Source organism: Trachurus japonicus, chromosome 11 (genome assembly GCF_045865225.1).
Source record: "Trachurus japonicus isolate A0001 chromosome 11, Traja_1.0".
In the NCBI taxonomy this organism is placed as follows: domain Eukaryota; kingdom Metazoa; phylum Chordata; class Actinopteri; order Carangiformes; family Carangidae; genus Trachurus; species Trachurus japonicus.
This window is the reverse complement of record NC_140917.1, coordinates 2054501-2069159: the sequence shown is the minus strand read 5'-3', so window position 1 is coordinate 2069159 and position 14659 is coordinate 2054501. Positions and strand designations below refer to the sequence as shown.

Genomic DNA, 14659 nt, shown 5'->3' with positions numbered 1-14659 from the left:
AGTCAGAATAGTCTCATTATTATGCATCCGACCATCAGTCTAACGCTGCTGGAGCCAATCACAACTGACACAGTGCAGGGTTCATGCTTAACAGGTCATCAACCCACCACTCAGTCATTTATCCTTTAGTTTAAAGCAGAAGTCAGCGATCCAGTCGTTTTGGCTAATGCTGCGTTCCAGGCAGGCTTTTGAAACCTAAATTACAGCTTCAAGTCACGACTTACGACTTTGTAGCGTTCCAGACAACCCACTCGTGTTTCTCCGACCTGTTTTACCGGTGAAAGTCACTATAACGGCCACTCGTAACTTCTGACCTGTGAACTCGTACCAGATCGAACTGGTACCACTTCACAGGTCGGAAAAACACGAGTTACGAGTTTCCTTGAACGCACCATAACAGTCCTCGTCCCTACGTCACCACATTCACGGCGTCCCTTGGCTGCACACACAGCCCTGCATGCCGTTCTCTCTCTCTCCTCATTGGATAAAAACTGTAGGATACGATAAAAGTTTTCTCCTGGGCTCAGAGCAGAGTGACTGACAGACCCGTGTTTCAGACCAAACACTCTATGTAAGGTACAAATGTTGCATAGTTCCTCTTAAAAAAGGTCATATAGACACAAGAAACAGCAATGTTGAACTCAAAGGGATAGTTCAACATTTTGTCAAATTGGCCCATTGCCATAATCCCTATAGTCATAGCAGTAGGTTCGTTACCTTTAATTGTCGGTGCAAGCTATTTTTAGAACGACCGAGCCGAGCTGCTCAGAGCTACGCTACGGAGGCTCATGGGATTTCTTGGTTTCCCTCATCAAACTCACTCACCCATTGATGCGTGTTGCCTTCAGGGACAGTTTAGTCTCTGTATTTCCCTCTAAAACAACTCTGTGTGGTAACGTTGTGTTATTATCTCATAGCGTGGTGAATGTGCAGGTCACAACTTGTCCACCAGAGCGTTGTGGAGTTGTTGGATTGTGTATTTGATGAGTTTGATGATGAGGGAAACCAAGAAATCCCATAATGAGCCTCCGTAGCGTAGCTCTGAGCAGCTCACGGCTCTGCTCCGCCGTTCTAAAAACAGCTTGCACCGACAATTAAAGGTAACGAACCTACTGCTATGACTATAGGGATTATTGCAATGGGCCAATTTGACAAAATGTTGAACTATCTCTTTAATATAAAAGTGTCAGGAAACACAAACACAGTAAAAGTGAAAAAGTTTCAAGAGACAGAGTTGCAGTAAAAGCCAAAAAAACTTCAATAAAACATAAAAACCTTGATAATAATCAAAATATTGAAGCCAAAGTGTGTAGATCAGATAAAACAGGAAGTAAAATGTGATGCAACTAAAAATTCAAACTGTCCCTAAGGTTTTTTAAAAGCAAAGAAAGTTCAAGCAGAACATGCACACACAGAGGAAGGCTCAGGGGAATCGAACCCAAAACCTCAGTGCCATTATGTTCTTCTTAAAAAGAATAAATGAGGATTGCAGCCACCAAACTAAAAGAGAATATGGATCTTCAGTTGTAAAGGTTACAGTATCTGTAGCAACAAACAATGATGTGATTATGCACGCCTGCATTTTTGTTTGAATTACAGCCTGTTAAAGCAGCTCAGCCGCCCTAAATACCCTGGAGAGAGAGAGAGAGAGACTGAATGAAATTATTGTGAGATGTGCATGACTCGGATTATTGCGTTATATTCACACACATAAATGTTCATACAGCTCTTTGAAGAGTTTTGATTTTTGCCGTACAGTCTCGACTTTTCACGAATAACTGCAAACTCGATTAGGGAAAAATAAAACGCCAATGTTCTGCAGCTCAAACATCATCATCAGAATAAACATGCAGCCAATCAAGAGGCCACAAAAATCAATGTGATGTGTCCGATGCAGTGCATAAAGTGAAGCGCTGGCACACACACACACACACACACACAGACACACACACAGAGCAGAGGGGTCAGAGGTCAGAGCTGCCATCGGCTAAACCTCGAACACGAGTGTCTCATTTAGCAAACACAGGCTCGGTAATTTGAATTTGATCTAACGACGTTAACCTTTTACAGATTGCGATCCTTTCATTTCTCTGACATATCTCACTGTCACTCTGATTCAGTTTATAAAACAACTAGGTTTAAATGTGATTTAGATCATATCCTCAAACACAAACATCACATGTCACGTCAGCCCCGGTGAACTGAGGAACATCTGCAACATTTCCTGTTATGTAGGTAAGATAATAAAAAAAAAAATTATATTCAATTATCCTTTTGCCGTTTGAAATTGGTTTTTCATGTCTGAAACAAAGTTGTAAAAACAAGTTAAAAAACAACCATTTTACATCTTTCTATTGAATCTTTAACATGTTAAAGGAGCGTTTCAAATGTTTTTCTTGTATTTAAAATCAAAAACAGACAAACAGAACATGTTTCTTTTCTGTTTTGGTTTTTAAAAAAAAACTGATTCATCCTGATTCTCAGGTCGTAATACATGGACAAAAGGTAAACTGATTGATTGATTGATTGTTAGAATATGATAGATGTAGTTAGTATAGATGTAGTCAGTATACAGTAGTTAGTAAAGATGTAGTTGTATAGATGTAGTTGGTATAGTAAGTATAGATAATATACATTAAAGCAGAAGTAAGCGATCCGGTGGTTTGGGCTAATGCTGCGTTCCAGGCAGGCTTTTGAAACCGTAAGTTACGGCTTCAAGTCACGACTTACGACTTTGTAGCGTTCCAGGCAACCCACTCGTGTTTCTCCGACCTGTTTTACCTGTGAAAGTCACTATAACGGCCACTCGTAACTTCTGACCCGTGAACTCGTACCAGATCGAACTGGTACCACTTCACAGGTCGGAAAAACACGAGTTACGGGTTGCCTTGAACGCACCATAACATCTTGTCAGCAGATGGAGTTAGCAGCCCCCGCCCTCGTCATGGATCTATTGGTCCTCGTCCCTACGTCACCACATTCAGGTGCATCCCTTGGCTGCACACACAGAGAGGACTGCCCCTTTATGCCGTTCTCTCTCCTCATTGGATAAAACTTGTAGGATACAAGAAAAGTTTTCTCCTGGGCTCAGAGCAGAGCAGAGTGACTGACAGACCCGTGTTTCAGACCAAACACTCTATAGAAGTGATTGCTGTCGGAAGATACAACTATTTAAGACTTAGATTAACACAAATATATCACTTACTTCTACTTTAAGTTAATATAGTGGGTATAGTTAGTATAGATTAAGTTAGTATAGATGTAGACAGTACGGTAACTAGATGAAGATAGGGAAGATATAGTTGGTGTAGGTGTAGTTAGTGTAGCTACAAGTAGTTGCTATAGTTACTATAGCTATATTGGTATAGTGTAGTTGTATGATACAGTTCCATTAGTTTAGTTGTAGTTCAGTCTAATAGTTAGTTAGCTGTTGTTCAGCGTGAGGTTTGACACAAAAGGTGGAGACATTATCTGACTGTTTCTGTTTCATTCCAGCAGCATTTCAGACGCCTGGTTGGTTACAACATGGAGGAAGAAATGGACATTTACCAGACGCTGTCAAAGTGCATTATGGGAAATGTAGGATTTAGTGTTTATACACCTCCACTGTGTCTGACTTCATCTCTTTATGTTTCTCTTTCTTTATTCACTCCCTCTCTCTCTCTTCACATCTTTTTAGTGAACTCTCTTGACCTCTCTCTGTGTTTTGTTCTCTCTTTCTTTCTCTTTCAACCTGAGTCACAGTTTCCCTCCATGCCAGTTTCTCCTTCTCTTTCTTTTCTCTCTCTCTTTCTCTTCTAACTTTTCATTCCTTTTCTAAATCGTTCTCTTTCTTCTTTTTCTTTTCTAATCTCCTTCTCTTTTAGTTTAAAGTCATCTCTCTCTCTTTCTTCTCTCTCCTCCTCTCACCTCCCCTCTCCCCCTCCCCCTCTTTCTTTCCTTCTCTTCATTAGCTTTTAAACTGACTCGATCATTCACTCCTCTCTCTCCCTCCCTCTCTCTCTCTGTTTCTCTCTTTCTCCTCTTTTCTCTCGCTCCAAATTAAAATTCTGACACTCTCTCCCTCTCTTTCTCTCTCAGTCTATTTGTTTTTGCCCTCCTCTTTTATACCCCGGTGTCACACACTCTCTCTCTCTCTCTCTTTCACCCCCCATAGCCATTGCTTCTCCTCGTCTCTCACAACCATGGAAACGAACGGAGGATAGCCCACGTCGCCATGGCAACAGGGGAATAATAATATAGTCTGGGGACCCCATGAGCCGAGGCGTCCGTTCATCCGCCTGAAGAGAAAGAGAAGAGAAAGCAGCAGCAGGCGCCGCCTCGGACGCCTCGGTTACATGCAGGCAGCGACGTCTGGGGTCCTGATGTGAATTATCACTGCTGCAGAGGGACACACACACACACACACACACACACACACACACACACACACACACACACACACACACGCTGCATGTACACACTTTCCTCCATGTCATCTCGTGCGTTTTGTCTTGTGAGGACGAGGATAAAAAATCATTTTAGTCTCAGTTCGCATGATTCGAGAGCGAAGACTTCAAAGATTTTCATATTTAGGAAAAAATTTACCAATATTATTCAATTTTACAAATAAAATTCAGGTTCATTTCATTCCGTTATTTGATTTAATTTCTTACATAATTGTGGTCTTGATGAATCTAAAATTTTAAATTGCTAAATACATGAACTTTGACCTTTGACCTTTGATATTTGGCCTCCAATCTTTGCAGGAAAAACCCAGCAGATGTTACATAAAATAAAACGCAAAATAAAGAACATTTTTAACATTTTAATGCTGTGACAGTTTTACAGTGGAGTTGTTTAAAAACATGATCATAAATATGCATACTTTTGAATGCAATTGTTTTAAAAAAATCCTAAAAAATTGTTGATAATGTCTGATCGTATTGCTGTTGATGTATTTTTATGATCACTGTATTTGTTATATGATTGCTGTTGATTTGTTGTGCTCTCGACGTCATTGGAAATGAGGGTTTACCCTCAATGGCTTTCGAGATCTAAATAAAGGTTAAAGAAAAGAAAGTTTCGGGTTCCAACCACAAAATAAAACCAACTTTTGAGAAGTTTTGTTGCTTGTGGTTTGTTGATTGAATCCATCGTGCACGACTGTAAATCATTACAACGGGTTTCTGAGACCAAACTACATCCACATGAAGAGCAGCTGTGGCTCCGTGTCATTGACATGCTCAGCAGCAGCAGCAGAGTCCAGTCAGGACGACCACGACCACCTCTCTTTCTTTTTCTTTCTTTCTGTCTTTTTTCTCCCTCTCTGCAGGGTGAATTAAACTCAACTCATCTCCTCACAAAGCCGCCTGTGTTTCCCTCCCTCTCCCTCTCTCTCTCCTCCATGACTTCATCCTCTGACTTCACTGCAAAAACTCAAAATCTTACCAAGAATATTTGTCTTATTTCTAGTCAAAATGTCATTTCTAGTCAAAACAAATCTCATTCTACTTAAAATAAGACTCATCACATTAAAAGCAGCTTGTTTTTAGACACTTTTTACTTCTTTCAAGCTGATTTTCACTTGAAATAAGTAGAAAAATCTGATAGTGGAGCAAGTTTTTATTTCTTATTCCAAGCACAAAAAACTTGCTTTCACTGGCAGTAAAGATTAGTTTGAAACAAATGAAAATGATCTAAAAACAAGTTCATTTTTAGGTGATGAGTCTTATTTGAAGTGGAAAGAGATTAGTTTTGACTAGAAATGAGACAAATATTCTTGGAAAGATTTTGAGTTTTTGCAGTATTCAGCTCTCGTCGAGAAACAACAACTTTTCTCTCCTTTGCTTTTTTTATATATTTCAGTAAAATTTCACCTGTTAGACGTCGTTTTCCTGTTTGTAATCATCCTAATCAATAAACACGATTGAATTTTCATACATTATACTCATAATAAACTAATAAATGATGGGTTTAACCTTTATAAATCAAGTATTATATCAATTACAAAAGAGTTGGTTTGGAGATGCGTTTAGAGTGGTTTAAAAGTATTTAAGCAGTAAATACCTGAATTAATCTTTAGTTGTGGTATTAAAAAGTGTTTATTAAACATCTATAAACACATTCACTGATCATAAGTTCATGTCTGTATGTAAATATTCATCTAAATAGTTTATTATTCATTAACTTACCCTTCATAAATGATCTAATTAACCGGCCAAATAACTAGTTTGTCGTTGATATGATACTTTATATCCATAAATGTTGAATCCATCATGTGAAAATACAATAATTAAACATTATAGATTGGTTGATTAAACATTTATAGCTGTGTTTATGAATTACAGACTAATTAGTATCAATATAATGATTAATTAAGTATTTAATAATACATAACTAATGCTGATCAGTGTGTAGTGTTGTTTTCCATTGTCCTCCTCTGTGTTATTACAGTGCGACCTCTGTGTGAGCAGGTTAATATATTCATCGTCCACATTCCAGCTTCGGCTTGAATGGAGATCCAGGTCAATGTAAACACACTGTCCATATTATGTAAAAAAAAAAGTAATATCATCACAATAGGCTTCACGGACGAGGGAGCGCCAGTCGTGAACCTCTCTGTGCTCAGCGAGCGAATCAACAGAGCGAAGAGACAATCGACAGCCAATCAGGACGAGGCAGAGGATTTAAAATCATCTGGAATAAGAAGTTTGTTTATTACTAAGTCTGAATAAAAAGAAGATTCGACTGCTGATGTTTTATTCTTTCATCTGGTTTGTTTTCATGCAATCCATCTGTTTAGTTGTGTTAAAGGGATAGTTCAATATTTTGGCACTGTTGGAATTGTTTTCGATGTAAATTCATGCAAAACCAGCTGATGCACGTTGCCTTCAGGGACAGTTTTTCATCAACAGTCTCTGTATTTCCCTCTAAAACAACTCTGTGTGGTAACGTTGTGTTATTATCTCATAGCGTGGTGAATGTGCAGCTCACAACTTGTCCACCAGAGCGTTGTGGAGTTGTTGGATTGTGTATTTGATGAGTTTGATGAGGTGAAACCAAGAAATCCCATAATGAGCCTCCGTAGCGTAGCTCTGAGCAGCTCACGGCTCTGCTCCGCCGTTCTAAAAACAGCTTGCACCGACAATTAAAGATAACGAACCTACTGCTATGACTATAGGGATTATGGCAATGGGCCAATTTGCCAAAATGTTGAACTACCCTTTTAAATTACAAGAGGCGTTCAGGTACAATAAATTAATGTTGCCAAGTGTCAGATAAAACATTTGCTTAGCTTAAATAAACTGCCATAAAGACTATATGCCTCATTAAACTAAATTATCATCTGAAACCACAAATGATTTAATCTGAGTTACGACTTCATCTATGACGGGTATTAAACCGAATAATAAAAACTTCATAATTAGGTTTTCTAATGAGCTCGTCTGGTGTGTATTCATGAATAAATCAGTGTGATGTGTCTATTTGAAGGCTGCAGACAGGGGAGGAGGAGGAGGAGGTTGGTGGAGCGGGGTGTGGTGGTGGTGGTGGGAGGGCATCACAGTTCATTTTGCCCTAATTACCCCAAATGGGTAAAAAGTGGACATGACAGAAATAGATTCTGGTCTAAATTCCTCCGTTTAGTCTCTCATGGGATTTACTGTAAACTGGGAAACGTTTGAGCAGCTCGTTAAGTCAGAGCTCAGCTGACGAATCAGTTTGCTGCATTTGCATTTTTTTCCGCGCTTCATAATGAGACTCGTTAGCGTCGCAGCTTCAGCTTCAGGAAACAAGACGAGGCGCGAGACCGACGTCCACGTGGAGGTTTGTGTGACGCTGCCAGTGCCAGCATCCAAATATGGCGGCTGGAAAACCTCCCAGTCTCACTGCATATTTTAATAATTACAGAAAATAACGAATAGCCTAAATGTTTGTTTATTTCTTTTCTTTGACCTTTCTAGAGACAGGTTTCTTTTTTTTTCTTTTTGATTCTCTTCGTCCAAACCGGCACAGCTGTGAGTTTCCACTACAGACCAGCTTCTTCCAAAACAGTAAGAAAGGAGGAGGAGGAGGAGGAGGAGGAGGAAGAGCGGAAAACTTTGTTCATTAAAACCATATTACATGACATCATTTGTATTTCCCTCCCCATGTGCAGCTTCCACAGATTCACTGGGGAACTCTGGAATCAAATTCTAAAATTTTACCAAAACAAATCGAGTTTTCATGATAAAATTCATCTTCAAAAAGACGTTTCTTTATAGATTTATGTTTCTCATGTTCTTATTAAAACCATAACATTGATGGAGAATGTGGAACTGATGCAGGAACAGGACGTTAAAGCCTCGATGAACCAGATTCTGGTTGATCTGGTTGGAATTAGACGTCACATGTAAACCATCACGTCTCTTTCTTCCTTTCTCCATGATTTGACTTTTAGTTGATGCAGAAACCTTCACTGATTCTCCATCTCCCTCTCTCTCTGTCTTTAATCTATTATTATCCCACTCTCACTGTGACAAACACACATGCACAGGTCATTTAACATTCATGTGCAAATTCCTCTTCCTCTCTGTGACTCATCCTCAACTCATAAATGCAGATTTAATAAACTCATATTCTTGCTTTTTCTTTTATATATTACAGTAAAGGGACACATTATATAGTACTGTATATTTTATGTGTATATTCATCTTGTATATGTTTGAATTTCTATATGTTTTCTTTATTTCTATGTCTATGACCCATTTTATATTCTCTATTCTTTGATGAACAACAACAATTAAGGTTTAGTTTCATATTTTCTCTTTCACTCATCTCATATTCCTAATTTTACTTCCACTCAGCATTTTGATTCAGTTTCAGTTTCCAATTCTGTTTTTGACTCTGATGTTTCTCTTTCCTCCGTCTTACACACACAAACTCGTCTCATTCATGGAGAAGTTTTCTTTCCATTTCTTCTCACCAACACAGACACACACTTGTGCACAACGACTCATCAACTCTGAACTTCACTTTACAGTAATACCGACTGAACGGAGCTTGAACAAGTGAAATGATCCTGCAGCTGCAGCAGCTCTCCTGTCTCACACTGACTCCAGATCAGGTGAAGAGTCGTCGACGGTGATGATGATGATGATGATAAAGCCAGAAAGACAGATGTAATGCAGCAGCTCTGGAGGCGGCTGCAGACAGACAGACAGGAAGTCCTCCGAGCCAGACTTCAACCTTCACTCTGTCCTGACCTACATGCTGCTTCCATGTCTAGGAGGTTTTACTCTGCTGTGGTCGCCCCACCCCCACCCCCACCCCCACCCCCTCTTTACATGCAGCATCAGTGGTAACACAGCAGCAGAACTACTACTGTACACCTCATCGTGGTCGTATCCATCCGCCAACTGGGTCAAAAATCATAGAAAATATGAACCACTGGTATAAAAAGTTCCATAATGTATGTTTTTTTATGTATTTTGGACATCCTGGCTGCAAATCAATTTCCCAACTGGGACAATAAAGATAACTTTGAACTTTGAACATAATGGCACCAAACTCTGACCAGCTCGTCCTAGAGGCCTGGTGGACGTTTTAGCCAAATTTGAAGAAGTACGTCATCACTTCATATAAAAACTATACTTTTCTTTTCTCAGTAACAAGTCAGGCCACTAAAATCTTCTGTTTCCATTTGGGATGACCTCGAATAGTCGAGAGTATTCGACTATTAGATTCGGAAGAGCTCTGATTCGACTATGAACGTCTTCGTTGAATAGTCACAAAAAGGTTCGTACCATTCTGAATACATAGGGGTGCTCCCTGCTGCTGCTGAACATCTGGTTTTACATAGAATGTATTTGTTTTCTTATAATATAGGCAAGACTGTTTGGATAGAAAGATAAAAGTGAGTGCTGGAGGAACGGCACATCCGTCTATCACCACAAACACTGATGCACACATCACGGCCACACATGGGACTTCACGTTTTCATCCACCATACACACTCGTTAATTCACAGCACATACTCGTACTCGTCATCGCTGCAGCGAAGAGAGACGGTGATGTCCTGCACGCAGCCTAATGAGTGAGATGATAAGGATGGATGAACGACCTGTTATTGTGATCTCACAGCTAACTGAAGAATTACATTTGCTTATTCTGGTGTTTTAGCTCCTTTGTCCGGAGCAACAAAAGACGCAAATGAGATCATGAATCAATGAGAAACCAGGCCTTTGCCTAAATAAGATTTTTTTTCTTAGCAATTTTGCCTGGTTAAATAAAGGTTAATGAATGAATGAATGAATGAATGAATGAATGAATGAATGAATGAATGAATGAATGGAAAAAAACTACATCTGACGAATCAGATTTGACTATGAAAAGGACACACCTCTAGTTTCCAGACTTGTAATATTATATCACAGCATCTCTGTGTGTTGTTGTTTATTGACATTAAAGTGAAATTCCGGCGTAAGTGTAAACCATGGTCAAACACACCGTAACACCGAGTTAGACCCCCCCTCGAGAGATCAATTTGCCCGACCGCTACATTCACGAGATCCACCAACTTCAGCAAATACCGCAATATCACCACACACGGCGCTCTCCGGATCCACTGTCTGACCGCAACCAAAACGCCACCATTTGCCCAAAATAATGCTCAGAACTGCACCAAATGTCATCAATAGTACACACAGGGTCCCAGCACGTAGTACGAGTTGTCAAACATCTGCTAGCTTTGCCTGTTTTCTTTAGCAAGGAGATGCAACTCAACTCACCTACTTCTCCTCCGGGAGCCGCTCGTTGGTGAGGAAGCCCTGACGAGTCGATCACCGAGTGCACCAGCAAAAAACGTAAATTTAAAAATGCTCATTTGCGCCTATATCGTGGCCAGCACTCGATAATAATAGTTATAAAGTGATATGCAAGATAAAAAAAAAAAAAACTCTGATTGTATTTCCATGAGGTAATTGTTGATTGAGCTGCGGAACTCCGGTGCACTCGGTGATCGACTCGTCAGGGCTTCCTCACCAACGAGCGGCTCCCGGAGGAGAAGTAGGTGACTTGTATCTGGTCTCCTTGCTAAAGAAAACAGGCAAAGCTAGCAGATGTTTGACAACTCGTACTACGTGCTGGGACCCTGTGTGTACTATTGATGACATTTGGTGCAGTTCTGAGCATTATTTTGGGCAAATGGTGGCGTTTTGGTTGCGGTCAGGCAGTGGATCCGGAGAGCGCCGTGTGTGGCGATATTGCGGTATTTGCTGAAGTTGGTGGATCTCGTGAATGTAGCGGTCGGGCAAATTGATCTCTCGAGGGGGGGTCTAACTGGTGTTACGGTGTGTTTGACCATGGTTTACACTTACGCCGGAATTTCACTTTAATGGAAACACTGAATCACGTCAACTCAACAGACACAGACAGAGATATAAAGGAAATAAAAAGTATGAATAAACGATGCTGAAAGGTCTCGGTCTTCACTGTGATACAAACATAAACTGTGGTTAAGTGCTGCAGGGTTTCTGAGCTGATTCCTCTGTTTGCTGCTGTTTGCTGCTCGGTGAGCGGAGGTGAAGCTAAAACGCTAAGAGCTGGATATCGATCCACTGACAAACATTAATGTGCTAAAAGCCTCAAACAGCAAATAATCCTCACAATTATGAAACAACGAGAGAGAGAGAGGTGAACAGACAGCAGCCGCTCGTCCCCCCTCCCCCTCCCTCCTCCTCCGACTGAGCTGAAGGCTGGGGGACGTTAGCGTGAGAGCAACGAGAACCAACTAACCTACATCTCTGCTCCTCCTGCTGCTGAGAGTGAAGGAGGAGGGAGAAGGAGTCTATGGAGTCTATACGCGCCTACATATACGTATGTATGCACTGCATTTGTCTTATTTTTCTATATTGCAAATTGATCTCTGTAAGTATGTGTGTGAATGGCACTTCTATAACTGCTGCTACTGTCTCCAATGTCTTGGTGCGGGCCATCACATTCTGGATCCATCCATTTAGACTTGCACTTTACCTATTTAAACTTGCACTTGCACTTTAGAAACTGGCACTTTATACCAGGCACTTTACAGATCACATGCACTTTATGTGTAGGTATGAATGTGTATATGATTGTGAACCACTGTATAATTCTTGTGTATTTCTGTCTGTTTATTACCTGCCAAGGGACTACGGATGCAAATTAGCAAGTTGCTAACTCTGACGCATTTACATTTGTGCATAATACATTTAAAAAAAAAAAAAAAAATGGTGGCCCTGAAGGCTCAATGCACCGCAAAGGACTTCATCATCAACTCCCAACACAACAGGAAGTGTTTTTGGGGACACAATAAAGTGTTTTCTTGGGCTTGAGCAGTGCTTTGACCCCTCACCTGACTGACCGCTTCCTCACCTTGACCTTTGACCTCCACATGCACAGATGGAGACAATAAAACCACCTCAAAGTGAATGCATGTGTTGTATGAATCAACTAAACGGAAACATGCGCTCGTCTTTATCAAATCTCATCTTCAAACATGAACCAAGACAGAAAAACAAGATTAAAATTGTGATTAACGAGATAAAAACCAATAACTTCCAATCATAGCTGCTTTTTTGTATTTGTCATCTAAGTGCTGAACTCCCAGAGAAGCCAGAACCAGATCTGTATCTCGTCGTCTCTGTGACATTTTATTCGCTGTGGGTTTGTCCTCGTACAGGAGCCAGAGGGCGACTCGGCTCAGCTCGGCTCGGCTGAGAAAATGTCAACATGCAAATTACAAGAAGGATAACGAAGCGGGAACATGAAGAAACTACGGCTCAGACTAGAGCGCCGAGGCGTTTAACGATGAAGAGAAGCAAAAAGCATCAGTGTTAAAAGTCTCATCATCGTATGGGAAGAGCTGTGTATAAATTGTCATAAAGGACTTACAGTAATAGTCAGTTATGGAGAGAACTGGACTGGAAATTAAAAATAAGGTATTTCAATACACCACTCATCATTTCAAGATATGTGAAAGAACCTAATGTGGAATTATTGTGTTGGAGAAAATGTGGAAACATTGGAGATCATTCTCATATCTTTTGGGACTGCCCAGTAAACTATGAATTCTGGAAGAGAGTCAAGGAAGAAACTGACAAGATCTTACAAGAGAATTCCCCATTAGACCCACTGATATTCCTACTGGGAGCTATACTACTGTACCTCTGGAGACATATAGTTCAGATCAAAGATGTTACGGATAGTTTTACTGATTGCTAAAAAAAAGAGATAACTGTTAACTGGAAGAATCCAAAACCAGCGACCATAACTCAGTGGCTAGAGACTGAAAAGGGTCGACACAATGGAGCGAATGACTGCAAGTCTACAACTGAAAATGGACACTTTTGAACAAAGGTGGAACTGTATTACTCTCTATTTGGAGGACTAATGGAGGAATATGGGTTATTATAAGACTGTCGTGTATCTCTAGGATTGATATTGTACTGCTGTTACTCCCTTTAGTGAGTGTCTGACAACATCTCTGTCCCGTCTGTCCGTCCTGGGTGATGATCCCTCCTCTGTTGCTCACCCTGAGGTTTCTCTGATTTTTCCCTGTTAAAAGGGTTTTCCATGGAGTTTTTCCTCAGTGGATGTGAGGTTCTAAGGACAGAGGATGTTGTTACGATGCCATGTGAAGCCCTTTGAGACAAACTGGTGGTAAAAACGGGCTATACAAATAAAATTGCCTTGCCTTGCCTTGGCTTTAGTGCAAATAGCCTACCTATTCTCCATGCGATTTCTCTTTATGGTTTTTCTATTGCATTCTATTTACTTGTATTTCAATGCATAGGGTCCTATGTCAGTGAATGAATGAATGAATGAATGAATGAATGAATGAATGAATGAATTTTTTATTTTCGTGTCATGCCACCACTGTGGCCCATCCCATATGAGATTACAAGACACAATAACAAAAACAAAGACTAGACAGTCCTTCCTGTTGGTGTTACCTGCCACACAGGTGTGACATAAAGAAACAACTTAAGATCACTTTCAGTTCTCAACTATACAACCCCAACCCTAACCCTGCCCAAGCCTTTTCAAGAAATAAAGAAAATGCAAAAATATTCAAATGAAAAAGATATTTTAGCTTCTCAGCATCGTCTAACCACACAAACTCCTTATTCGTTATATCAGTGAATGTTTTCTTTTGTTTTGTGGAAAAATGAAAAAAAAAAAAAAAGTCTCATCATCATCTCTGTCAATCAATCTTCTCTGTTATAAAACTGCTTCATCACCATCACACACACACTCATCATCATCACAGGATGCTTCCTGTAGCTGCAGACACACAGACATCTCCCATGATGCTTTGCTCAAAGACAAACAGTAACAGCGGCGACGGTTTTTCTGTCTCTTACCTGCGACGCGAACCACCGCCCTCTCGGCCGGGTCCAGCACCGAGTCCTGGCTCTTCCTCTTCCTCCTCTCGTGCTTGGACAGGTTCCATGGCAACGTGTCCCCCGGGGGCCCCACCAGGCCCGACGTGCACGGGGACAACGACCCCCCCGAGCGCTCGCTCCTGAAGGACGGCTCGCTGACGCAGGAGCGCTCGCTTAGCGTGTCATCATCCGACGACTCCATGTCACCTCAGGGCTGCAAGGAGAGACAGAGACACAGAGAGCTTAGTTTAGTTTAGTTTAGTTTGGTTTAGTTTCAA

The 14659-nt window shown here is 40.7% G+C and overlaps 1 protein-coding gene across 13 annotated transcripts in view; it reads right to left on the bottom strand.

The window, feature by feature from the left end:
- LOC146977887 (microtubule-actin cross-linking factor 1-like) overlaps positions 1 to 14659 on the bottom strand; it is a 356186-nt gene that overhangs the window by 322468 nt on the left and 19059 nt on the right. For all 13 annotated transcript variants that reach the window (XM_085790655.1, XM_085790669.1, XM_085790650.1 and 10 more), the window contains exon 2: positions 14361 to 14595. In XM_085790655.1, coding sequence (XP_085646781.1) covers positions 14361 to 14583 — 223 coding nt within the window. In that variant the 5' untranslated portion in view covers positions 14584 to 14595. The remainder of the gene's footprint in view (positions 1 to 14360; positions 14596 to 14659) is intronic.